Source organism: Eleutherodactylus coqui, chromosome 13 (genome assembly GCF_035609145.1).
Source record: "Eleutherodactylus coqui strain aEleCoq1 chromosome 13, aEleCoq1.hap1, whole genome shotgun sequence".
Lineage (NCBI taxonomy): Eukaryota > Metazoa > Chordata > Amphibia > Anura > Eleutherodactylidae > Eleutherodactylus > Eleutherodactylus coqui.
In genome coordinates, this window is record NC_089849.1 from 70,489,112 (window position 1) to 70,514,391 (window position 25,280).

The following is a 25,280-nucleotide window of genomic DNA, read 5'->3' on the forward strand; positions in this document are numbered from 1 at the left end:
ACCAGAGCCCTGCACAAAACGAACCAACTTATTCCTGGAGGAAAGGGGGCCCAAGATCCACCACAGGGATAGGTCAATAATCGGCTGGGGTCCGCCCTTCAGAACACAGACCGATCAGCTGATCGTGCACCCACTGCCAGCGCCAAACATACACACACCAGGGTCGAAGTGGAAGCCAGTGTAGTGACCAGGGTTTGCAATTGCAGGCTGTGGTCTCAGAGGCTGCGTGTACACGGGCCAACAGTCACCCGCAATCGCTTGCTTGGGCGATCAAGTGACTATTGACCTTTATACAAATTGCTGTTGGGTGCTGAGGCTCCATCAATCAAAGCATCTTTTTTTTTGGTTTTTTTTTTTTTAAACATACCTTTAAGACAGAAGTAAAGCATCACAGGGATCGTTCATGAATCATTTATTAGTGATATGAGACAAGGATGGACACTTCACTAGACACACAAGTTACATTCTTCAAACCAGATTTACTTTTGCACATTTAGCCACCATCTAAAAACCTCTCTCCCAAATATAGTTTTTTTCCCCTCAGAAAAAGGAGTAAAATAACTCACTTATCTAATCCCTCCTGTATACTGTTTAACCCCGCGAATGCTGCAGTCATTGCCGACTGACATCTAAGGGCTCACGGGCATTTTCACATCGCACTTTACACATGCGATGTACGGTCGCATCACACACGGTGAATGCAGTCAATCGATCCATGCACATGAGCGTGTAGAGCCGCAGCGTGAGCCCTATACATTTATATAGGCAGCGTATGCAAACACTGTCCATACGCAATACATTACGTACACCCACCCTCAGGCTGCACCCCCATGGATCCCCCCCCTGCTCACAGTGCACCCCACAACACAGTTTGCACCCCCCATCTCTCTCCTCAAAACACACAGGCTGCACCCCATAACCCTCTTCCACACAAACATTGCTCCATAGATGGAGCTACTCCCCTGCACCCTTCCAAACCCCAATTACAGTATAGACCCCCCCCCAGCCATACAGTACACCAGAGAGCCCCCCCCCCCCCGGCCATACGGTACGTCATGGGGATCCCCAACAGCATCTGTGCAGTACATTACTCAGCCCCCCTATGACGCTCCTCTGGACCACCCTTAGCACACAGATCCCCAAACTGCTGCGCTGTCCATCGCTCGGACCCGTGTAACATACCCACCTGCACAGCACCTGACCGGTCTGCCCGCACTCCCCTATATCATTGCACCAAGTGACGGCCGGCGTCAGACCCAACGCGCTTCTCAATACACTCACCAAAACCGCCCCCCAAGTATAGCCGTCCATAATGTGCACCCTGCACCCCCTCCCCCCGTGCTTCTTAAATACCCCACCAGCACCCCATGTGCTCTTCAAATCACGCCTACAAGCTCAAACCCGAAACGCCTACAAGCCCACAGATACACCTTCTACCTCATCAGACCCCGCCTCTACTGGAGCGTCATGTGACAGGAGACGGCACGTGACCTGCTGACGTCAGACCTCCTTTTACCAACTCCATTCTAGCCGCTATCATGTGTAGCTGACTACTGCATGTCAATGTAAAGCCGTCGGGCGAGCGGTCGTGATGCTGAGGTATGCTTCCTCCAGGCTTGTGGTAGTCACCCCCGTGATAACGTCTGCTGCCCACCTGCCACGGCACTATAATAAATAGTTGGGTCTTGGTGGTAAACCCTGACTCCTTTCATAGTGCCATGTACGCGCCCTCACATAGACTTGTGTAGGAGAGCGCGCACACGGGGCGCGGAGAAGAGTCAGAATTTCCTGCCGCGCTCCAACTGCGATTATCGTTTGAACGAGCGAATAACATCACTATTGGCTCATTCGCTCTCCGGCAGCCTGTCTATAAAGGCAGATGCGTCGTCGGCTCGTTCAAACGAGAAATCGTTCATTCGCACTCGCTGTTTAAACCGAACGAGCGAAGGAGGATGTTTATGCCATCTGCATAAAATGAGCGGCGATTGAAAATTGACCGATTATTGTTCCCGTTTGCGCATTTAAATGGTTTTTTTTAACAGAATCATTCAGTCTTAACCCCTTAAGGGCCGGGCTGCTTTGGTCCTAAAGGATCGGGCGCTTTTTAGAGACTTCACCCATGTTGCTGCCCTTTTTTTCTTTTCTGTCGCTACCACAATTATTTTTGCTGTGTTTTTTTTCCCCGTGACATACAGGGCTTTTTTTTCACTGCCTTTTTTTCTGTTTTTTAGTTTTATTACGGGTAGTTGTTTATTTTTTTAAATTAGTTTAATTACACTAAAATAAAGCATAGAAATGGGCTCCTCATTTTGTTTCGGACGTTTTGATATAGAATTTGTATATTCTTGGTTTTGGTTGGCATCAGTGGTGGGTCATTTACTTTTTTATATATATTTTTATTCTGTACTTTTTTTTTTTTTAACTTATTTTTGTAACTTTCTTTTTTTTTCATAACATCTATTTCCCCCATGACGTTTTTATAAGACCTCTGGGGGTCATTCATATTGTTTTTTTTTTTTCCCTTAATTTCACACTTTTCCACTGTAGCTGGGGCATCCATAGGAGCCAAGTTACAGGGGCAAACATTCCCCTATAGTGACATCAGTCTCTAACAGAGCTGATCTGGGTCTGCTACGACCCTGCAGCTCTTCCCTGGCAGGGGGCACCTAGTGATTGCAGGGTTTGATAGCAGAAGTAAGATTTTGGCTTTCTGTCTGCTCATTCAGCATTATGTAGCCTGTAAAGGAGAAGTCAGAAGTGGTTAAAAACTGCTTCTGCATTTTCCTCCTGGCCCTTGGCTATGTCTGACAGTCGAGGACCTGACCTGCTTCTGCTTTCTCCTCTGGGTCCTTGGCTGTGTCTGACAGCAGAAAACCTGCCCTGACCTCCTCCTGCTACATTGTAGGAGCAGGAGCTTTAATCCTGCACAATACTTTTTCTGTAGTCCGGGATTGAAGCCCAGGACCAAGTGCCGTAAATTTACAGTGCTTGGTCCTTAAAGGGTTACGGCTGCTCTCACACAGGCGGTTTTACAATGTTTACCGCTGCATTTCTAACGCTGTACAAAATGCTTTAAAACCCCTCCATTGATTTCAATAGAGGCTTCACAGACGAGCGTTTGATCAGGGAGTTTCTAACGCCGCAATTTTCGAACACTGTCTGCTTTATTTTAGTGGGTTTCAGCAATTTAGTGGTTTTCAGACGTCTGTAAAAATACAGCAAAACTCTTTTTACAGACGTCTGTGTGAGAGCAGTCTACTGGGTCTTCAGGCTAGACAATTTTAACCCTTTCCAATCCACTGTCTGACATCTAAAGACATTCTGATTGAAGGATGTACAGGTCCGATGTCAGAAGACGTCCAGCAGGGTATTCTTACTGTAGATTACTGGCCACTGCTGTCGGGGCCTCTCCAGCATGTCACATAAAGCAGTACTGGCTCTAGCCAGCAGATGGCAACATTGTATAATGGCAGAAAGAGAATGCCCCCTAGGAAACCCTGAATCCAAAATTGGATTGCAGAGAGTTAAAATGCAGTAGCTTTATCATAGTGCCTTTGCTGAATGATAAATCTGCCAAATTTTAAAACTGTCTAGTAACTTCTTGCCACCTAGTTGGCATAGCTTATAACGAAAACTAATCAATTTTTTTTGTGCATGGTGTTTTGGCCACACCCTCTTCTCTACAAAGGAACACCCCTCTGTAGGACACCGCGAAAAAGGTATCAGAAAGTGTCCAAGCTGCTGTCACATCTGCAGTGGGGATTCTACTTTCCTGTTCTGTTTGTGAAGTAGTAATGGGGAATCCCCGTGGCCCGAACGGTTCCATCTATGAACAGAGCCGGGCAGCATTGGGCAGACCCCTATGACTATAATGGGGTCCTCCCGGCCTCTGGAGGGAAGAAGCAGGCGCTGTAAGCTGGATCTGTGACGGAGCCTCCGGCCGAAGGTTCTGATGCAGATGTGAAACCACCCTAAATCATAGTAAATGTGCCGCAAAGCATGCTCGTTAAATTTTCAATAGTAAATCCCAGTGTTTTTAGGAAAAATGTCCTGTTTTTTGTATCTCCTGTTGTTTATTTCACACTTAAAAATAAATAAAAACCCTGCAACCTAGTGTGCTGTAGGGAAAACTAAAATGTACCACAAACAGGGCATACTTGTTTACTTATTTTTATGCCGTGTTTTCTCACTTTTTGGGCATTGTTTTGGGTCAGTGACACTTTTTGTTTTTTCGAAAGCGCAGCCTGCTTTATTGGCATTCCTTTTCATTCATTTTCCCATAGGCTTCTGATTAGAACTAGAAAAGCACAGGCAAAACTGGCTGCATAAAAGTTTTCGAACTTCTGTCTTTCAGTCCTGCAGAATTATTTGCCGTGCGGAGTCGGGAGCAGAGTCTTCCTCAGCGTACACACGGACAGAAGGACTTTCTGCCAGATGGATCACAGATACAGAATGAGAAGCTGCAGATCTGTCGTGCGGAGCGAAGAGAGCTACTAGCAGAAGAGCATGTGGAGCGACTGTAAGTAATTGGGTGATAGTAGGTGGATTGGAATGCACTCAGTGGTAACTAGAGCCCCATTTACATGGGACGACTGTTGGGCAAACGATGCCCGACACTCATCCCCGCATGTACTCGCTCCCGTGCTACTGCACAGGAGCGAGTATCCTTGGCTCACAGCAAAGCGGCAGGAGGACGTTTCTCTCCTCGCAACCCCCCCGCCCCTCCCCATTCACTTAACACAGCGGCCGTTCAGTACTGAACGTCTGCTATTTACACTGAACGATCAGCGTTCAGGATCATCGCTCATCATTTAAAGGGGTTGTCCCGTGAAAGCAAGTGGGGTATACACTTCTGTATGGCCATATTAATGCACTTTGTAATATACATCGTGCATTAAATATTGGCCATACAGAAGTTATACACTTACCCCCTCCGGTGCTGATGTCCCCGTCTCCATGGCGACAACCAAACTTCTTCTCTGGTCGCTTCTCTGGTCACCAGAGCAGTCGCGCTTGCGCAGTCCGCATCTTCATAGTTGTGGACGCGCCTCTCCAGCGTGCTCGCGTGGTACAGCTCGTCTGCGCATGTGCAGACGAGCTGTAACTTCACGTGAGCTCGCCGAGCGCCCATTGTTTGCTTTTCATTTGTTGTTCATTTTATGAAGTCGTAAAAATCATTGTTGGCTCTTTCACTTATCATTTGAGTTAAATGGCGCTCGTTCAGTCCTTCTATTGGCCTGTACAGGGACTGACCGACTCTCGTTTGAACGAGCCAATGATGCATTTACCTGTCTAAACAGGCTGCACGAGTGCCAACAAGATTGCGGTGACATCACTCCCTCGTTCAAACGAGAATCGGCTCATCTAAGAGGACCGAAACTATAATTTCTTTAGGCTGAGAAGAGGTTACAGGTGGTCACAGGGGGGATTTGAGATAGGGGGGACTGCACAGGGAAGGGATGGAAGTTGGGCTGCCTTTGTATATTTAATCTACTTCTTCATTCTGTGCTGCCTTCCATATGCATCAGCCTGCATACATCCGGGCTAGCGCTCACCGTCGCCCCCAGCTGACCTATGTGGCTGCTGGTCTCTCGCTGACTGTTCAATGTAAGGAAGTGTATTATATGAGAGGATCTGCTGCTGACAAGAGAATTTTAATGCCCCCATACAAGGGGGTATTGGTAAGTCTTTGGCTTTACCCAGATAGAAACGAGATAGGAAGATGAAGCTTTACATTTATTCCACCTACTCTCCACTGATGCCAGCACACTTCTTACATCGGTATTCCAAGTTCTGTAAGCCTTGCAGGAAGAAGGATTTCAGTTGTGCCTCAAACCAGTCATCCGTAGCAGCCATGGCATCAGAAATGGTGTGAAATTTGGTACCCTTGAGGTGTTTCTTCAGGTTTGGAAACAGATGATAGTCGGAGGGAGCTAGATCTGGTGAATAAGGTGGGTGTCAAGCAGCTGGAAGCCTAGCTCCACCAGTTTTGCCGTGGTCGCTTGTGCAGTGTGAGCGGAGGCGTTGTCTTGCAGGAACAAGATTCCTTTGGACAGCTTGCCGCGCCTTTTGGCCTTCAGAGCTGCCTTCAATTGGTCCAAAAGTTCAATGTAATACCTTGCATTAATGGTGGAACCATTTTGAAGGTAGTCCTAAAGCAGCACGCCCTCCTTATCCCAGAACACAGACGCCATCACCTTAGTGGCTGACCTTCTTTGGGCGAGGAGAACCATTGTGCCTCCACTCTTGACTGCTCCTTGGTTTCAGGGTCATACAAATAAATCCAGGTCTCATCCATAGTGACCAGTCAATCCAGGAAGTTCTTATCAGTCCGGAAAAGCTGACAAATGGACCGGGAAGTTTTCACACACATGCTTCTCTGATCTGTTGTCAAACATTTGGGGACCCACTTTGCAGATCGCTTCTTCATGTTCAAATGTTCATGGATAATGACACAAACACGTTCATGAAATCCCCATGATGTCTGCTATTCCTGCAGCTGAAGTTGGCCGATTCTCCAGTATGAGGTTGTGCACAGCATCGACGATCTCCGGAACAACAACCTCTCTCGGTCATCCAGGATGTTCCTCATCATTGGTACTGAAGTGGCCCGTTTTAAATGACACACAGACACACGGCTTGACACAAGAAATGGGCACAGCAATGGTTATATTCTCAAATAGACATTAGCATTGCATAACATTTGTATTACGCCAACATTCTGCTTCAGCTTGGCTGGCATGTGGGTGCTTCGTGGTGCCACCTTATGGACATGTTATAGATGCTGTTGTATAGATGTGACTGATTTCATGGCTGCTTAATTACAAGCAAGTTAATAACTTTCTTTATTTTTGCAGTGGAAGCTTAGGGGCCGGAGTCTGGAAACCAGAGGAAGAATTGGTGGAGTTAACATTGCCGGCGGTATGTACTCTTGAGTGACTGGTGGGCGGTAAAGCTCTTGTTAGCAGTATATTCAAAGATTCAATAAACCCTTGGGGCCATTGCTATTTGTGAATGTCATACTTGTTACCAGCAAGACTAATCTGTGACTCTTACACTTCATGTGCAGGGCAAGTTCTGGCAGACCATGGGGTTCACAGAGGAAGGAAGGCAATGTCTACTGCCGGAGGAAGCGGTCTACCTACTGGAGTGTGTAAGTCTCACTGCACCCCCAGCTTACCCATATACAATTTATATATTTGTGCGGAGAATACATTAGACCTCATTTATGAAAACTGTCGGATATAGAGGCTTTGTTGCCCTTAGCAGCCAATCACAGTACAGCTTTAGTGTTTCCAAAGAAGAAATGAAAGCTGAGTTCTGACTGGTTGATATGGACAAAGAGGCTTGTTTTTTTTGTGACTAGCAGTTTTGATAAGTGAGGCCTATGAAGCATAGAAAACATATACTGTATAGTAAAATAATCCAATTGTCACCATGATTAATAATGTTGCAACTAGAGATGAGCGAGTATACTCGCTAAGGCACATTACTCGAGCGAGTAGTGCCTTATCCGAGTATCTCCCCGCTCGTCTCTAAAGATTCGGGGGCCGGCGCGGGTGACAGGTGAGCTGCGGGGGGAAGAGAGGGAGAGAGATTTCCCCCCCCCCCCGCCGGCCCCCGGGGAGATACTCGGCTAAGGCACTACTCGCTCGAGTATACTCGCTCATCTCTAGTTGCAACTTTTTGCCCTTTTTGCACTGCCCTCACAACTTTAAAGAAAAGTTGTTAACAAATGGTTGGGGTGTTGTGGAAGGGGTGGGTCATCCGTGGCCTGACAGATACTATAATTTACGCCATAAACCTAGATAAATTTATAGCGTGTATCTGTGCCAGCTGGATTAGGTTTGGCTTTGTGGCATACACATGGCCAAACGTAGAAATGTGTTAAGTTGTGTGCAACTCTTGATAAATTAGTTGTATCTTAATTTAGTGGGCATTACACTAAGACCGGTGTGTAAAACGTCAGTCTTACCAAATGTGCCCCTTAGATTTCCTTGCAGCGTTTGCCCCACACATACTATAAGTGCCTAGCTTATAACATAAATGTTCTGCGCCTTCTTCACCATATAAGTGGCCATTGTCTCTGTTTAGGGAACTCTTCAGCTGTTTTACAGGGATCTTCCACTGTCTGTTCAGGAGGCTTATGAGAATCTGCTGTCTCGTGGTCCAGTCAATCTGCTACACTATCAGGTAGTAACCACATGACATAGATCTATTTACCTTGTTGTCATTTCTCTTCTCTACTAGCTAATTTCTTTATTTTTGGCTTCTTATACAGGTTTATGGCCACTTGAAAAGACTGGGCTACATTGTCACCCGCTTTGACCCAAGGTACGAACACTTTATGGAAGCTTCTCTGGTTTTACATGTTTCAGTTGATTAATGCAGAAATTTTCCAGGTAGCATAAAATCTGCACATATAGATTATGGGTTCTTACAGAGCTGGAATAGATCTTGAATCTGTGGAGCAGTTTAGTTCCGAGCAAACCTTCTGCCTGTAGTCTTCAGTCATTTATTAAACTAAGGACAGTTGCAGACGAGCATCATCTGAAACCAGCTTGAGGGTGGTGGTGGTGGTGGTGAAGGTTCACACGTGGGGGATTTTGGTGTGGATCCTCCGAAAACTTCACTCTTTCACTTGAGGGAGTAGAAGTCTGCTGGGAATCCGCATCAAAATGTGCACTAATGGATTGTCTGCTGCTGAAAATCTAGATTAAATCTGCTATATGTGAACGCACCTCTTAGGGGTATGTTCAAAAAGGGAGTTAAACTCAATGGGGAAATTGAATTCTTAAGAAGAAAGGATATAAAGTGTTTGATTAGCAAGTATCGACATATTTCAGAGGGTGGTAAGTCAAAGTTCTTCTGTAAGATAGAGAATGAGGTGATACCTTCTAATGACAGTAAGTGATATACTTTGGTGAGACCTTTACTTGTTCAGTTTTTAAAGGATTGGGGTGAGTTACTCACTTGCATGATTTTTTTTTAATGGTATCACATGCCTGTTCCCATTAACAGTGGATCCAGCATCACCTCATAACCTTCACCATCAGGTTGATGCCCATTGGTACAGTGACTGACGAATTGCCATCCTCCTGGAACCCTGTGCACCATCTATTCAGTCTAACTTGGAACTAAAAAAAAGTCCCATCCTTAAAAGGAGCCCGTTACCTCCTGACAGCACTGTAAACTAAGTTATGGTGCTGTTAAGGGAGGTGACAGTGAGCCAGGTGATGTTTTTGTTTCTTCATATCTGCCCGCTCTTCTGATCCCTTGCCGTCACTTTCTGACATCTGCGGCCTGCATGAAAATCGGTCGCTTTTCAGATTGCCATGCACGCTGTCTTCTATACAAGTTTATGGGAAAGCGCACATACCGCAATCTGAAGAGAGTGGTGCAGACTTTAATGGGTGTCAGCGTGGGATTGGGAAAAAAAAAATATATATATATAAAATAAATCTCACCCGGCTCCCTGTCACCTCCCCCAACAGCACAATCTCTTAGTTCATGGTGCTGTAAGGAGGTGACAGGTTCCCTTAAACTTAGATGCTACATCCTTATGGTAACTGTAGTAGTCCAGCTGGTAATACACCTTTTAAATAGTCAAGTTTTCTCATCGCTATAAAGCATGACTGGCATAGTTGTTTTTTGTTAAATACAACCCAGCTCCTACCGCCTTACAGAATCTGCTGTCGGGGCATACTGACAGTACGCCCTAGTATGTGCCCATGCCTAATACTAGGTACAATAATTTACCTATACGGGATAAAAAATGTTGGGAAAAATTGACACAGACATGTTTAATATACAATATATTTTATAAAAGTGTATTACAGAACATAACCTCCACACATGGTATCCTATTGTCTGTAACATGTCTCTTAATGTATACACTTAGATCAGCATCAAATGGGAAATAAAGTTAGAATCATGTTTTGGTACCCCTAAATTACACTGTGTGGTGGCCCGGAATGGTACTGTAAACGTTCTCCCATTCACTTGAATGGGACTGAGCTTGAAGTGCATATTTCAGATCACATTCTAGTTGTTACATTCGCCATGAGCATCGTTCTGTGTCCATATTCTTTACCAGTCCATCACAAGGGGTCCATCACATAAAATAAGATAAGAACCGCTGCTCTAAAGACATGGCAGATGAGGGTTAAGGATCTGTAATGTTGGTTATTTGGTACATATCACTTCACTGTTGCTCTGCTGTTGTGAGTGATATCCTGATTCACAGTCTGATGTCCTCACTATACATCTTTCTTTAGCCTTCTAGAATTACCTTATGAGAGACAGATAAACTTGGAGAGCCATGTTGTTTCAAATAGAAAACGGAAGAGGAATTCAAGACATAGGTAAAGGTTCACATTTTCTTATAGTTTAGTCCTTTTATTATAGATATTTTGGTAGATTGCAAATAATGGGCAGAATTTACTGAGACCGTTTTGCAGTATTAATTTAATTTAAAAAAATTTCAACTGCTATTGTTTTTGTTTGCGTTTATCAAAAACGTTATGTCCTCCTGCGGTCCAACAGATTTCCTATAATTTATTCCAGAAACTGACCTATAGAGTATGCATCCTAGCCTCAGGGCCCATTCACACAGTCGTTTTTTTTTCCATCCATGTGCTATCCATGTATTTAACATTCAGCACATGGACCATTATAGCCTATGAGGCCGATGGCTATGCTAAGCCAAAAGCATTTGGAAGTCATGTATCGCTTTCCAGAAAAACCTCCCCACCTGGCTTGTCTGTGAGGCCTCCCTGGATACGGGAAGGCTACTAGTTCGCACCTCAGCAGCTTCAGTAATAACTTGCTGGACTCTTTGGCTCAAATCCTGGGCCACAGAAGCCACCTCTAAGTGGTCATTGATGCATCTCCCATTTGTTGGCTCGTGCCTCTTTGGTGCCAAACTGGATGAGATTATTTCTGAGGCCACTTGTGGGGAAAAGCCTGCATGCAGCCATGCGAGATCTGTGCAGAAGAGACAGACTCTGTTGTGTTCCTTTCGTCGCTCCAGACCTAGCTTCTTGGATAACAATAAATCCTGGGAGGTTCAAAATCGAAAGGCCTTCTTTTACACTGTGGCCTTCCTGGCTTCCCTCGACTACAATCTTCCATAATATGTGATATTAGAACAAAGGCTGCGTTCCGATTGGTGGAAATAAATGCAAATCAATGGGGAGGCTAGGAAGGAGTGTAAAACCCCGTCACTTCACAACACCCACTTAGGAAGTTGTAGGAGCCAGTTGTGTCATCGGAAACGATGTGCTGGACCTAGTATGGCCAGCATATGTTACACTAAAGAGTCGGAAACGCTGTTTTTTTTCTTCTTAGGGAGAGCACCTAAACGGTGAGTTAGGAGACTTAAAAGGGCATTTACGCTCCTCTGGGTAATATGCAAATAAGGGAGATGGAACACCACAGCGCCACCTATTGGAAGGCAGCAATCCCTAAAGTCAATGTTAGACTCTTTATACAAGCCTTGTAACAATGACCAATTGCTGTCTTCCAATAGGTGGCACTGTGGAGTTCCATCTCCCTTATTTACACAGTGTGTGGCAGTATTTTTGTGATTATCCTGAAACAGCGGCACATATCCAGGCTTACGCCCCGTCAAATTCATGTTTTTATTTATTAAAAATGCAGATAGATGTTGGGTAGGGGTTAATGCTACCATTATCCCGTTTTAATTTTATTCTGATGAAATCAAGGCTGTGCAGACCACAAAGTTAGACAAAGTAAGGCTAATAGCATGGTTTGTTAGTGCCTATAATTGGCTATTTATGTTTTTGGTTTTTTTTTTGTGTGTTTTTAAATCTTGTAGTTTAGGAACTACAAAGGAGCTGGGGACATCAGGAAGCAACAGCAAAGGAGAAAGTAAGCCTTCAAAATCCAAGATCAGCCATTGCTCAGAAACAGTGGCGGCCTTCACCCCCGAACCAATGACATTTGTGCCAACTATATTAGAAGACGTGAACGTTGATGAAGGCAAAAGTAACAGCAGTCAGTTGGAGAGCAAAGAATCGGCAGATGAGGAAGAAACGAAATCTTCGGAGGCTTTTACAAAATCACAAAGGACCTACAGATGGGATTTCTCAAAAATCTCCTTCCCAAACTGTGCCTTCGATCAAAAGTGCCTTCAGCTGCCAAATCCCGAGCCTGCTTTACTGCCTGATAATGTGATTGGGCATCAAGTGGACATATCGCCTTGGTTAGGGAAGCTAAACTTGCGTACAGAGAAGTTTTCCAGAAGAGAAGAAGAGCAATTGGACTGGGAGCGGAAGTACAAAATTAGCATCAACGCTGACCCTAAAATAAAGAAATGCAGCAACTGGAGTGAATATAAGAAGCTCATGCAAGAGAGAGAATGTCAGAGTCATAGGGAGAGACCGGCACATCTGTGGGCCAGTACGGTCAGACCGCTGCTGACCCCCGCACATGTACAATCTACAGGTGATTTCTCACGATGTTTTTGTGTCTGAAAGAAAGTTATTTTATCCTAAAAGTTAAATTGCCGTCTTGTGATATTATAGCCCATAAGGTGGGGGTGGGGCTTTGGTCATATGGGGGCGGGGTTATGCAGCGCTATACACCAAACAGCGCTGTAGACCAGGGGTGCTGTTGGGACCACTCTACTGCCCTGCTACACTCCCTGGCACCCTCAGATGTGCGCTCACCGGATCCGAAGCACTGTCCGTGTGGCCATGTCCTTACTGCGCTGCAAGAACTCTAGGGACCCCGTCAGTTCTGACGGCGTGGTTCCTGAGGTCCCCGCTATTCTCTCCGCTCCCGCGCGCTCACTGCTATGCTGGCGAGCCCCCGCCACTGGTAGCAGACAGCAGCACACGATGGAGCGTGTCCTCCCTGCCGCAGTACTAGCCAATCGGAAGCTAGGGGGCGTTCACTCCAAAGTCCGCTCACCCCTTAGCTTCCAGTGACGTGACATCAAGGTACAGCAGTACCGTGCTGGTCTGCGACGCCGCAGACCGGCAAAGAAACCCTAACGGCTCGGTCCCGGTCCGCGGACCGGTGGTTGGGGACCCCTGCCCTAGGGGACTAGTCACATGAACGGTCTTTCTCACCTGGCAGCAGTGTGTTGTTCCCGACATTTACCACTGAGAGTGAGTTAGAAGGCCCCGAAACACATTAAATAATCAGCCGCATGCGCCATTTAGGTTCAGCCAGTATAAATCTTATTTGTATCGCCAATGTTGGGCCTCATTCAGATGGCTGTAATGCGGTTGCATTTGAGCATCTTGCAACTGTAATAAAATCTTGGCCCTATGATACTAAGAGTTTGGATCTAATGACTCGAACGCACAGCATCCTAGGGCCAGGATTTGCAAATGTTCATTCACACAGGCGAATGCAGTTTCGTTGTGTGAAATATGTTTTCACACACTGAATCTGCATATTTGCGGCATATTTAGTTCTTGTAGTACCTCTGTGGGCATATTCACAGAATTTTTCACGGGCGCAAAAAAAAAACAAAACACAAGGTCCCATTGGTTTCTTCTACCTTGCATAAATACGCAATGAATACGCATGTATTGTGCATATCCACCGCTTTTTTACGCGATCCCATAGACTTAAATGACCAATTTTAGTCCATAATATGGACCTAAATTAGGACATGCTGCAATTTTTTTTTCATGCGCATCTGAATAAGTCAGTGCAAATCAACGTGGTGTATGATGTCTTTATTATACACGTAGAAAATACGCACTTAGTACGGACAGCAAATACCCCCGCGTGAATGAGCCCTAATACAGATGGTAAAACATGCTGTGTTGTGAAAGTCTGAATGAGGCCCATCTGAGGTTCAAATTTAATTACTTTAAATTATCATTTTTTCCCAGGTAACCATTTTTGTGAACAATGATTTGTATTCTATGTCTTGCTGTATAATTATTGATAATGTCCATAATGACGTTTGTTGTATTAACTCTTTATTTCTGCATCCAGCTTCTGTTTTAGAGCAAGTAACAGTTATCACTCGATCTACTATGCTGGAGGATGGTAAGAGGTAAGGAAAATAAAGAATAGAAGAGAAATAAAGTTTCTTGTTCGTTTTATTGTTGGGAGGGACGGGAAACGCGGTATAGGCTGCTGCCACTAGGAGGCGTGACGCCAAGGAAAGATGAACTTAGCTCCTCCCATTCAGACTTTGCACAGCCTACAGGCACTAAGCTAATCCCTTTTTAGTTGGTGACAGTAGGAAGAACGCACAGATCTGGTTCTACAGATTCTTTTACATAATGTGTTTAGTTTTTTAGTTGTTCTATTTTTCTTCTTTTCCTTCTAAGTTTGGGCAACAGAATGCGAGCGGCCTCTCTGTCTTCCTTACTGCTCAATGAGGTTACACTGCATCCCCTCGCTTGTCAATAGCCAGACCAAAGAAGCCTACTCTCCATGCAACTTGCATCACACAGTATGCTGATACCCCGTCCATGTGCTCTGCGAGGGACGGGACACCACACATTTCATGTCCCATTGTAATTCGAGACTCGCACGAAAATGGTACATGCAGTGACTTTTGAAATCTCGGACCATTGGTCCAAATGAAAGGTTGCACATGTCAATGATTTAATTTCAAGTGAATGTGTTCTTTTTCCGTGAGAGTTCTATGCGTGTCAGTCATGGACAGAACTCTGATAAGAATATCACAGGTGTGAATGCATCCGAAGTCAGGAATGTTGGCGCTACTGTCCATTCCTCGCACCTGGTTCTTCCTGGCCTCTTTCCTATGACCTTTTTTCTCTTGGTTTCCCTTGCACTATGCTCGCCACTGGTCCATGTTCCATCTACCTTGTGTTTCCTCCTGATAAGTCTTTTCACCTTCTCTTCTGAGCCTTTCCCCACTGTTTTGTTCTTCTCCGCTCAGAGCTTCAGCCGTATCGGACCTTGTCTAGATCCAAGCAGGATTGTAGCCTCCAGATTTCTGAATGATACTCTACTTCCAACAGACAAATTTCAGTACAGTTTCTGGATCTTCCTTTGCCTGGTTTCTGCGTTATTTAGTCTGCGGTTTTTTTTTCTTCTTCCCAGTGCATTTGTTTGGGAGAAGCTACACAGCATGTTAAGGACATTCACGTCCCGTTCCACAGGCTAAATGGGTTCTCCTGATCGAGATCTGGTCACTCAGACCATTTTTCCTAGCTTTCCTGTCTCTGTACTCAGATCCTACACAAGGTGCACTTATGGGAGCGGTGCTGTCCTAGGCCCCTTCTTTAAATGTGACAAGTTCTTCCCTCGGGTTGACCCATCCTACCCTGCTAACCAGTTTCTCTTTCTCTAGTTTCCGCATTGAGGTCCTCTCATTTCCCTTCCCCAGATCATTGTCTTAGTACTCTGGACATGATCATGAAGGTTTTTTTTCACCGTGTCCTACAAAACAGGTCCTTGGAACCCCTAAAATGCTCCTCTACTCATCAACCCATGATTCTTGCTCACAGTGAAGCGGCAGACTCCTCTTTACACATTTCTCGCACTCTTACAGCTATTTCTGAGTAAGGGACTGCGTCCCTGAAACGCGTTAAAAATGTCTGTTTTTTGAAAAAAATTAAAAACTAATAAAGAAAACTCCCTTGTAACATTTTCTGACTAAAAGTGTTATGTTTTCAGCTCACGTTTTACTCCTTCCCAAACTAAACTACCACGCTCCATTCTCACGGTTGACCGACAGTGAGCAGGCACCACCTTCCCTCCTTTGTTTTTCTTGTACGGAAAGAAAAAAACCTAGCAGAAGTAGATCCACCCTGTTTGTCCTTTCACTCTTTGGATCCTCTACTCATGAAGGCCTTTATATTAGCTTGACTTTGGCCACAATCTACAATGCACCTGTGTACCAAGTTCAACAGCTCTCAGTAAGTCCTCATGAAAGCCTAGGCTTGGCATTATCTGCATCTACCTTCCCAGGGTAGATGTTCAACCCCCTACTCCATTGGGAGCCACTGTTTATAGTGTTCACACTTCCACCCCATTTTCTTTCAGCTCTGTGAGCATCAGGGTACTTCATTCATCGACTATAGCATTTCTGGGATACTCCAAGTATCGCGGCTTCATCACCCTGCCCTTGACCCAAGGGCAGTCATTTCCAGAGCTCTGATTCCCCGTGAGCATAGTGCTCTTCTGTGGCACCTCATCCTTTCAGTGGTCGTTCTTTTTATTGGACACCAGCTGGTGCCCTTCCACCATATCTTCTCTTTTGCTTTTTTCTGGTACTTGGTTGCTATCACCTTCGTTCCAGTGGAATGACCCACGAGGATACGCAAGAGAAGACAACAGCGAAATGAAAAAAAAACACATCCCTCTTCTTGGGTGATGGTACGCCGTCCATGATATAGCCATGAAATAACAGTCTCTTCCAGTGTGCAGAGTCGCTGCTTTACCGTTCATTCACGTCTTACTTTTATGCTATGACGGTGCACATCTTCTGCTGGCCTTTATGTTGTGGTCAACGTTGGCTTTTCCACTGTACTAATCAAATTTTCTGCCTCTTGTCTTCTTCCCATCCCAGGGACTGCTCTTGGATGTCCCATGGTTTCCTGTGTCCCCCAATGAAATGAACAAGGAAAAGGGATTTTTGTACTTAACGCAAAATCCTCTTAGTGTAGTCTTCACTGGTGGACACAACACCCGCCCGTTGTGAAGGTTATCTTTGCCTCCTGGCGGTGTTCTCTCGTTGTTCTGGTTTTTTTTGTTATTCTATTTTGCCATGCTTCTCCTACTGCTAGATTGCAAACTAAGCAGCTCAATGCCTGTAGGCTGCGTCTAGTCTTCATAGGAATAGCTAACTTCTTCCTTCCTTAGTGTCGCAGCTTCTAGTGGCAGCAGCTTATACTCATGATTTCCTGCTTCCAGGAATGAAGACTACAAGAAAGGTATTTTTACGGTAAGTACAAAAATCCTCTCTTGTTCCATACATATATGCACCCCAAAAAGTTGCCTTTAAAAAATTAAAACCCATCCTGCAAAAACACAAGCTTTTATAGGGCTACATCGATGGCAATTTTTTAAAAATCTCACCTTTACAAGTGCAATTACTTTTTTCCATACCCAGAAGATCGAAATCAGCCCCTTAACCCTTTGTAATCCAATTTTGGATTCAGGGTTTCCTAGGGGGCCTTATTCTTTCTGCCATTACACAATGTCGCCATCTGCTGGCAAGAGTCAGTACTGCGGTATATGACATGTTGGAGAGGCCCCCGACAACAGAGCGGCCAGTAATCTACAGTAAGAATACCCTGCGGGACGTCTTCCAACATCAGAGCTGTACAGCCTTCAATCAGAATGTCTTTAGACATCAGACAGTGGATTGGAAAGGGTTAAGGGGATAATCAAGCACTCTGGGGAGACATTTTTTATTTATTTTTCCTGTGTAGTGCACATAGAGGCTCTTGTGTATGCCTTGTGTTTACCTATTTAGTTGATATACCTTTTATTGGTCGTCTGCCATCTTCCTCTTTTGTTATGGTTCTCCCTCGTTGCCCATTATTCTTTTCGGAGACGGGGTGCGGAGTCTGATCACACTGCAATAGTTCTGATTAAAGTCCAGTATTAGCAAGTGGCAGGGAATAGAAGCTTTACTTCACTGATCTGATTCACACTGCAGAGTCTGTGCATCCTATGTGATGTAGCTTCACACTGCTCTCCTGCTTGTGATAGGGGTCTCCCTGTCAGCAGGAGGCAGGTAGTGCAGTATGAAGCTGCGGGTCATAGAATGCATTGGAGATTCTGCATATACTGCTGGAGTGCATTGGGAGAGTTTTATAACTGCAGCATTGTATGTACTTGCTTACAGCAATACTGTGCAAAAGTTTTAGGAAGGTGTGGGGAAAATGCTGCAAAGTAAGAATGCTTTCTAAAATAGAAGTGTTAATAGTTTTATTTTTGTCAAGTAACAAAATGCAAAGTGAATGAGCAAAAGAGGAATCTAAATCAAATCGGTATTTGGTGTGATCGCCCTTTGCCTTCAAAATAGCATCAGTTCTTTTAGGTACACTTGCAGAAAGTCAGGGATTTTATAGGATGATAGTCAGGTTTATCATTCACCTATTATACCAAACACATGATCATGATCATCATCTCCATATCTAGGATAAGGCAAAGTAATTAATTAAAACAGAAACAGAGGCTTAAAATTGGGCAAGGAACAGACAAACCCTGCTACAAAGGTGAGGTCGTGGAAGACAGTTTCATGTCATAGGTCATACACCAGGACAAGACTGAGCACAGCAACAAGACACAAGGCAGTTATACTGCATCAACAAGGTCTATTCCAGGCAAAGATTTCAAAACAGACTGGGGTTTCAAGATGTGATGTTCAAGCTCCTTTTAAGAAGCACAAAGAAATGGGCAATGTTGCGGACCGTAGATGCAGTGGTTGGTCAAGGAAACTTAGTGCAACAGATGAAAGACTCTTCATGCTTACTTCCCTTCAAAATCTGAAGATGTCCAGCAGTGCCATCAGTTCAGAACTGTCAGAAACCAGTTGGACCCAGGTACACCCAACTACTGTTTGGAGAAGTCTGGCAATAGTGGTCTTCATGGAAGAATTGCTGCCAAACACCTATGCCTTCAGTGTAGAAACAAGGCGAGGCAGCTCAACTATACACAAAAACATTGGAACTGGGGTGCAGAAAAATGGCAGCAGGTGCCTTGGACTGATGGATCAGAATTTTAAATATCTGTCTGTAACAGAAGGCAGTTTGTTCTCCCAAGGCCTGGCAAGCGGTACAATAATGAGTGTCTGCAGGCAGCAGTAACGCATGCTGAAGGATCCATGCAAGTTTGGGGCTGCATTCCAGCTAATGGAATTGGGGATTTGGTCAGGATTAACCCTTTCCAATCCACTGTCTGAAGACTGAAGACATTCTGATTGAAGCCTGTGCAGCTCTGATGTTGGAAGACATCTGGCAGGGTATTCTTACTGTATATTACTGGCCGCTCTGTTGTCGGGGGCCTCTCCAGCATGTCCCATACCGCAGTACTGACTCTAGCCCACAGATGGTGCCATTGTATAATGGTGGAAAGAGAAAACCCCCTAGGAAACCCTGAATCCAAAATTGGATTGCAAAGGGTTAATGGTGTCCTCAATGCTGAGAAATACAGACAGATATATATCCATCATGCAGCACCATCAGGGAGTCGTCTGGTTACACATTTAGTCTGCAGCAGGAGAACAACCCCAAACATACAGCCAATGTCTCTAAAAGAAACTCTGTCCACTTCTTAGAGCCCTATAAACTCAGCTTATAGGCTGAAAGTACCTGACCTGCTGAGTCCAGGGATGTAAGTTTTTTTTAATACCTAAATTCACGTCCGTTACCCCAGCACCACCACTCAAACCCGCTGCTGCAGTGCATTAGGTGGCATGCTATCCTCCCATTCTAAACTTAGAATGGAGGACTAATTAGCAAGCTGATCAATGCACTGCAGTGGCTGGTTTGAGCACTGACACTGGGGAAGGTAATGTATACAACCTGTCCCCGGGCTCAGGGAGTCGGCTACTTTTGAGCCCCATCCCATTTTTTTACATTTTTTCTTTTTTTATATCCATGTAGGGGAGTTGAACCATAACCGCTCTGATCGCTATGCTAATGCATTGCAGGGCTTCAGTACTGCAGTGCCTTTTCGATCACAATAGGGATCATATGCAGTGGCAAGCCAGGCTGCTGGTAAATGGCGTCCCGTTGCCATGGCAACCCATCGACAGCCCCCCGCACGATTACATTGCGGGGCTCCGATGACGTCACAGTGAGAGCGTGACCCTCTGTAAGCCCTTTGCATGTCGTAAACTACATAGATTGTGGAATGTAGGGGGTTACCAGTGGAGATCGCTGTTCTTATGTATACCCGCTGTTGCGACTGGAGACTTGCTATTGGTAGCGTCTGCCTCCCACTAAATCGGCTTCTGACCCCGCGCCTTCCACATGACGTGAGTTTACATCCTGTTACATTAAAGGAGATGTCCCGAGGCAGCAAGTGGGTCTATACACTTCTGTATGGCCATAATAATGCACTTTGTAATATACATTGTGCATTAATTATGAGCCATACAGAAGTTATAAAAAGTTTTATACTTACCTGCTCCGTTGCTGGCGTCCTCGTCTCCATGGTGCCGACTAATTTTCGCCCTCCGATGGCCAAATTAGCCGCGCTTGCGCAGTCCGGGTCTTCTGCTCTTCTCTATGGGGCTCCGTGTAGCTCCGTGTAGCTCCGCCCCGTCACGTGCCGATTCCAGCCAATCAGGAGGCTGGAATCGGCAATGGACCGCAGAGAAGCCCTGCGGTCCATGAAGACAGAGGATCCCGGCGGCCATCTTCAGCAGGTGAGTATGAAGACGCCGGACCGCCGGGATTCAGGTAAGCGCTGTGCGGGTGGGTTTTTTAACCCCTGCATCGGGGTTGTCTCGCGCCGAACGGGGGGGGGGTTTAAAAAAAAAAAAACCCGTTTCGGCGCGGGACATCTCCTTTAAGTCCCCTGCAGCCAGGATGTAAGCTTCCGTCCTGTGGCGTTAAGGGGTCATAGGAAACTTGTCATCAGTTGTTTTTATGTTGAACTGCCACCATAGTACTTTGATGTTGAATGCTGTTCAGACATGACTTCTGCAAGAGTGAATAAACCCAAAATCTTACTTCAACTTTTATACAGGGTGGGCCATGGAAAATTAGCCCGCCTCCAATCCTTGCTCCACATTCTCTTCCAAGAGGCTGTAACCCTTTCATTTTACTGCAGCAGCATAAGAAGTGAAAGCTGCGTTGTGATTGGTTGTTATAGGCAACAAAGACAGATTTTCTTTTAGACCGCTTTCATAATTCTGTCCCATGGTGTTCTCCCTGCAACAGCGCATAGCTATTGAGTAAGGCTTTGGCAAAGCGGATCAATTAAGGAAACACAAGGGGTCTTTGCCGACAAGTACCCAGATTCAAAACACCTGCTAACTGTTGTATTCAAAGCCTGGTTCGGAAGTGGTGTCAAACCGGGACTGTCGCAAATATGGAGAAACTAAGGCTTCTCTTATTCCAGACATCCAAAGTTGTCCATGACGTTAAGCGGCGAATTGCAAATTGCCTTTGAAAATCAACTTGGAGAGTTTCCCAGCCTGTGTGCGAATATAATAATACGAAGAACTGAAAGAGCTTGACAAAGCTAAATGTGTAAATTACTGTACATTGGACGTTTGGACCTATCGCTGTACTTTTAACGGACAAAGCGTGATTTCATTTATCAGGTCACGTGAATTCACAGGATACGAGGTACTAGTCTACTGAAAATCCCCACCTCGCTCACGAAACACCACTACACAAGCAGCAAATTAGCAGTGCCGTGTCAGGAACACGAATAATGGGCCCAATCTTCTTCAAAACAATCATGAATACCTTGCTTTATCTGGACACGTTTGAACAGTTTTATGACCAGCTAACACAAGAAGAAACAATACAAGATGGGCAACATGGTGCGCCTCCCGTAACTCATTGACACGGGTTCATGAACGGTTTATGGAAGAGCGGCTTATGACCACCACATTCCTCAGACTTCTCCACTGCTGATTTTTAGCTCTTGAGAAATTTAAAGCAGAATATGTATGTGCCAATAATCCTCAAACCGTGGATGAACTCAAGGAAGACCTCACAAACCGCAACATTACTGTTAAAGAGCTGCAGGCAGTATCAGCCAACATTTTGCAATGTGCCCAAAATTGCATGGAAGTGAATGGGTACCACTTCCAGCATCTGTTGTAATGTGAGTAAATCAATAGAGTTTTCACTTGCTTTTTCTTAACGTTGTATCGTCAGACGCAGGCTACTTTTTCATGGCCCATCCTGTATTTTGGTACCCTGTATGTTAATCGTTGGTCTGAAGTCACCCTGACAGTGCCCAGAGTCACTGTATAACTACATGACCCACACCCCATCCAAGTGTTTTAATTCTAATGTAAAATAAAGGTTCTCGTAAGAACAGATAAATACTTTTTTTGTGTGTATTAGAGAAATATAGTGCCTGAAAAGGCAAAAAAAAAACTCCAGCTGAAATGGGTTATGAATTTTCCATTAACAGGCTTCAGGACACACAAAATATACCACGAATACACTTTACTTTGTATCATGCTGATGGCAACTCGGAGTTCAAGAAATCCAAACCGGGCAAACCGTATGCTTATTTGTGTGTGCGCAGGTAAGTGGATGAAGATGGAAACTCGGTGACTTGGCTCTTGATTCTAATGCTAACAGTCTGTAGACATTAACTAGTCGCATAGTTTTCAACAAACTTGTGTTTATGTTATAGCCAATGTGATAACTGGCAAAAGTGCAACTCTCTTTACCTAATATTATATACTGGCCACTAGGGGCTACACTTCCTTCAACTCATCCGCTGTTGTCAAGTGAAATCCACCTAGGTTAGTAGAGATGTTAAGAAGGATAACGGGAAATGTTTCTGCCCAATACCTTCAATATCAACATTTGGCCAAACCAAATATGTACAGTATATTTATGGTGGTGTTGGAGATGATATCTGTGCTGCGAATGTCATTCTATAAAAGTTCAACATTAGAGATGAACGAGTATACTTGCTAAAGGCAATTGCTCAAGCGAGCATTGCCTTTAGCGAGTACCTGCCCGCTCGAGATGAAACGTTCGGGTGCCGGCGCGGGAGAGCCGTGAGTAGCGGCAGTCAGCAGGAGGGAGCGGGGGGAAGAGAGGGAGAGAGAGATCTCCCCTTTGTTCCGCCCCACTCTCCCCTGCAACTCCCTGCCCGCCGCCGGCACCCGAACCTTTTGTTTGGAGCGGGCAGGTACTCGCTAAAGGCAATGCTCGCTCGAGCAATTGCCTTTAGCGAGTATACTCGCTCATCTCTATTCAACATCTAAAACACATCTATGTGATCCCACGCTCTTTAGTACAAATGAATAGAGCTCTGCTTGATACAAACTTTTGTTTTTTCAAATGGACATTTTCTTTCATTTCTTAGCTGATTTTTTAAGAACTTTTTTGCTTTTTCCTCTCTGATCACTACAAGTATATATGCATTGTGTTCTTGGTATCTTAGAGGGATTCTCTCATGAAGACATTCCCTGTTCATATGACTTATTAAGGGGAGGTTCCTGCTCTGGTGGACCCAATTCATCCATCTGATTGGACCCAATTCATCCATTGGACAACCATTATTTGAATGGCCTGGGTGTAAAAGTGTTGACCTGTAGCAGTCATTGGAAGAGGAATATATGGCTGACAGTATCTAATCCACAGCATGGCTGACTTTAGAGAAGGGATTAATATGCATTCATGTCCCACCATGCGATCGCTTGTTTTCAAAGAAGTTCTCACTACCTCTTGTCCCTTGTAGCATTGCATAGTCCCCAGTGAAATCAATGGGAACTGGATTCTCAGAGGGTAAACTGGTTTTCGCAGCAGCTCCTTATTCTGGTTATTAGAGGGGAACCATATTGGTGGGCCCATTATTAGGGCAAAGGCTGACCCTAAGTCAAGAGCACTTATCACTGTCAGTCATCATAGCCCAGTTTGCCATTGTTAACCTTACTTATGTTGTTTGATGTTGATAAGTTCTGTCTTTTTGCCCATAGCTTTGATGAACAGATCCCTTCCCTGCGAACAATGAAGATCCTGGCATACCGGAGTGGAGGCGTACCTGTTGTGTTTGCGCTGGTGGATTGTGGAGAAGTAGCCTTTTATACCTTCAAAGATTTTCAGCTACCGGTGGATGTTTACCCATGAGAGAATCCCCGAACCTCTCTGTGGATAGAAGACGTTCTGCTCCTTTTGGTTGAATATTTTCATTAAATGGGTTGTACCAGAATTGCATGTTATCCCCTATCCAAAGCATAGGATGTAACTTCCTTAGTGGCATTCCCACCATTGAGACTCTCATTGATCCTGAGAACGGGGTCCTATTACTGCTTACTTCAACCCCTCCAATATGAGAATGAATAAAGCGGCAGTCGCACGCCACTCCATTTATTTACAATGGGACTGGAAATAGCCGAGCAGCAAGTCCTCGGGTATTCCTATCAGCCGCTATTAAATGAATGGAGCATCCATCGCTCATGTTTGGCCAGCACTTGATTTACTTTGACTGCGGGGGAGAAGCATTCCTGTAGTAGCTAGAAGAGGGGGGCACAGGATTCCTGGTCTCAGGCTCAATGGGGGGGCTCAGTAGTGAGACCCTCCACCAATCAACAAATTATCCCCAATCTTGTGAATAGGGATAAGGGGATAATTTTTAATTCTCTTACAAGCCTTTCAATAACTATATACAAAAAAATAAATATATATTTTGAGAGAAGAGTATCGTTTTTTTTTTGTATGTAGTTGAAAAGAAAACTGTAATAAGATTTTAACACATAAAAGGCAATATAGATAATGTTTCACAACTGGGGAATACAATTACATTCTATGTCATCTCTGACAACCTACCTTATGTATTCCAGTGGATTGTATGTAAGTTGTTGACCTGTGGCTTTCGGACATGAAAACCCAATCCCAAAATTAACCCTCCCTTTCCGCTCCTTCAACTTGCTAAGCAAATTGGTTTTATAAATTCTTTATTTATAACAACCCTTTCCAATCCACTGTCTGACGTCTAAAGACATAATGATTTAAGGCTGTACAGCTCCAATGTTGGTAGACGTCCGTCAGGGTTCTCTTACGGTATGTTGCCAGCCCCTCTGCTGTCGGAGCCTATCCAACGTGTCCCCTCATGCAGTACTGGCTTTAGCCAGCAGATAGCACCGTTGTATAACAGCAGAAAAAGAGTAAGCCCCCTAGGAAAACCAGGATACAAATCGGATTGGAAAGGGTTAAGGGTAGAAATCCAGTGGGGGAACTTCCCTGCACCACCATTATGTAAACAGGAATAGGTAAATACATAAATTGACTTGTATAGCCTTCCTGCGCACCAGAAAGAAGAAGATGATGTAGTACTGATATTAAGGAATTCACAATGGGTCAAGACAGGTGGGAAGGCAGAGGGTTTCCCTCAGCTCCATTCCCAGGTTTTCAATATAAATAAATTATTAAAGAAAAATAGGAAAAGGACTGAAGAGCAGGACAGCGAGAAATGCAAAAGCCAAGAAAAAGGTGGGGAGGGTTTAGTGGCTAGACTCTCAACTGTTGTCCAGTAGGTGTCTATAAACGGGCTCAGGAAGTGTCACACATGAAATCCCTATAGTCAGAAGTTCGTTGAAATTCCAACCAGTAGAACCAGGTTCTAGAAAATTTATCTTGAGTTGCGCAAAAAATAAG

At 44.8% G+C, this 25,280-nt stretch overlaps 1 protein-coding gene across 1 annotated transcript; it reads left to right on the plus strand.

Annotated features, from left to right (window-relative positions):
* Positions 1-1,514: 1,514 nt before the first annotated feature.
* Positions 1,515-24,321, plus strand: TSEN54 (tRNA splicing endonuclease subunit 54). The gene is made up of 11 exons (XM_066586342.1): positions 1,515-1,599; positions 4,355-4,519; positions 6,858-6,921; positions 7,070-7,153; positions 8,095-8,193; positions 8,282-8,334; positions 10,278-10,364; positions 11,840-12,468; positions 13,981-14,041; positions 22,078-22,194; positions 23,603-24,321. Exons 1-11 carry the CDS (start codon positions 1,592-1,594, stop codon positions 23,751-23,753), a joined length of 1,518 nt encoding a protein of 505 aa, XP_066442439.1. The 5' UTR covers positions 1,515-1,591; the 3' UTR covers positions 23,754-24,321.
* The last annotated feature ends 959 nt before the right edge of the window (positions 24,322-25,280 follow it).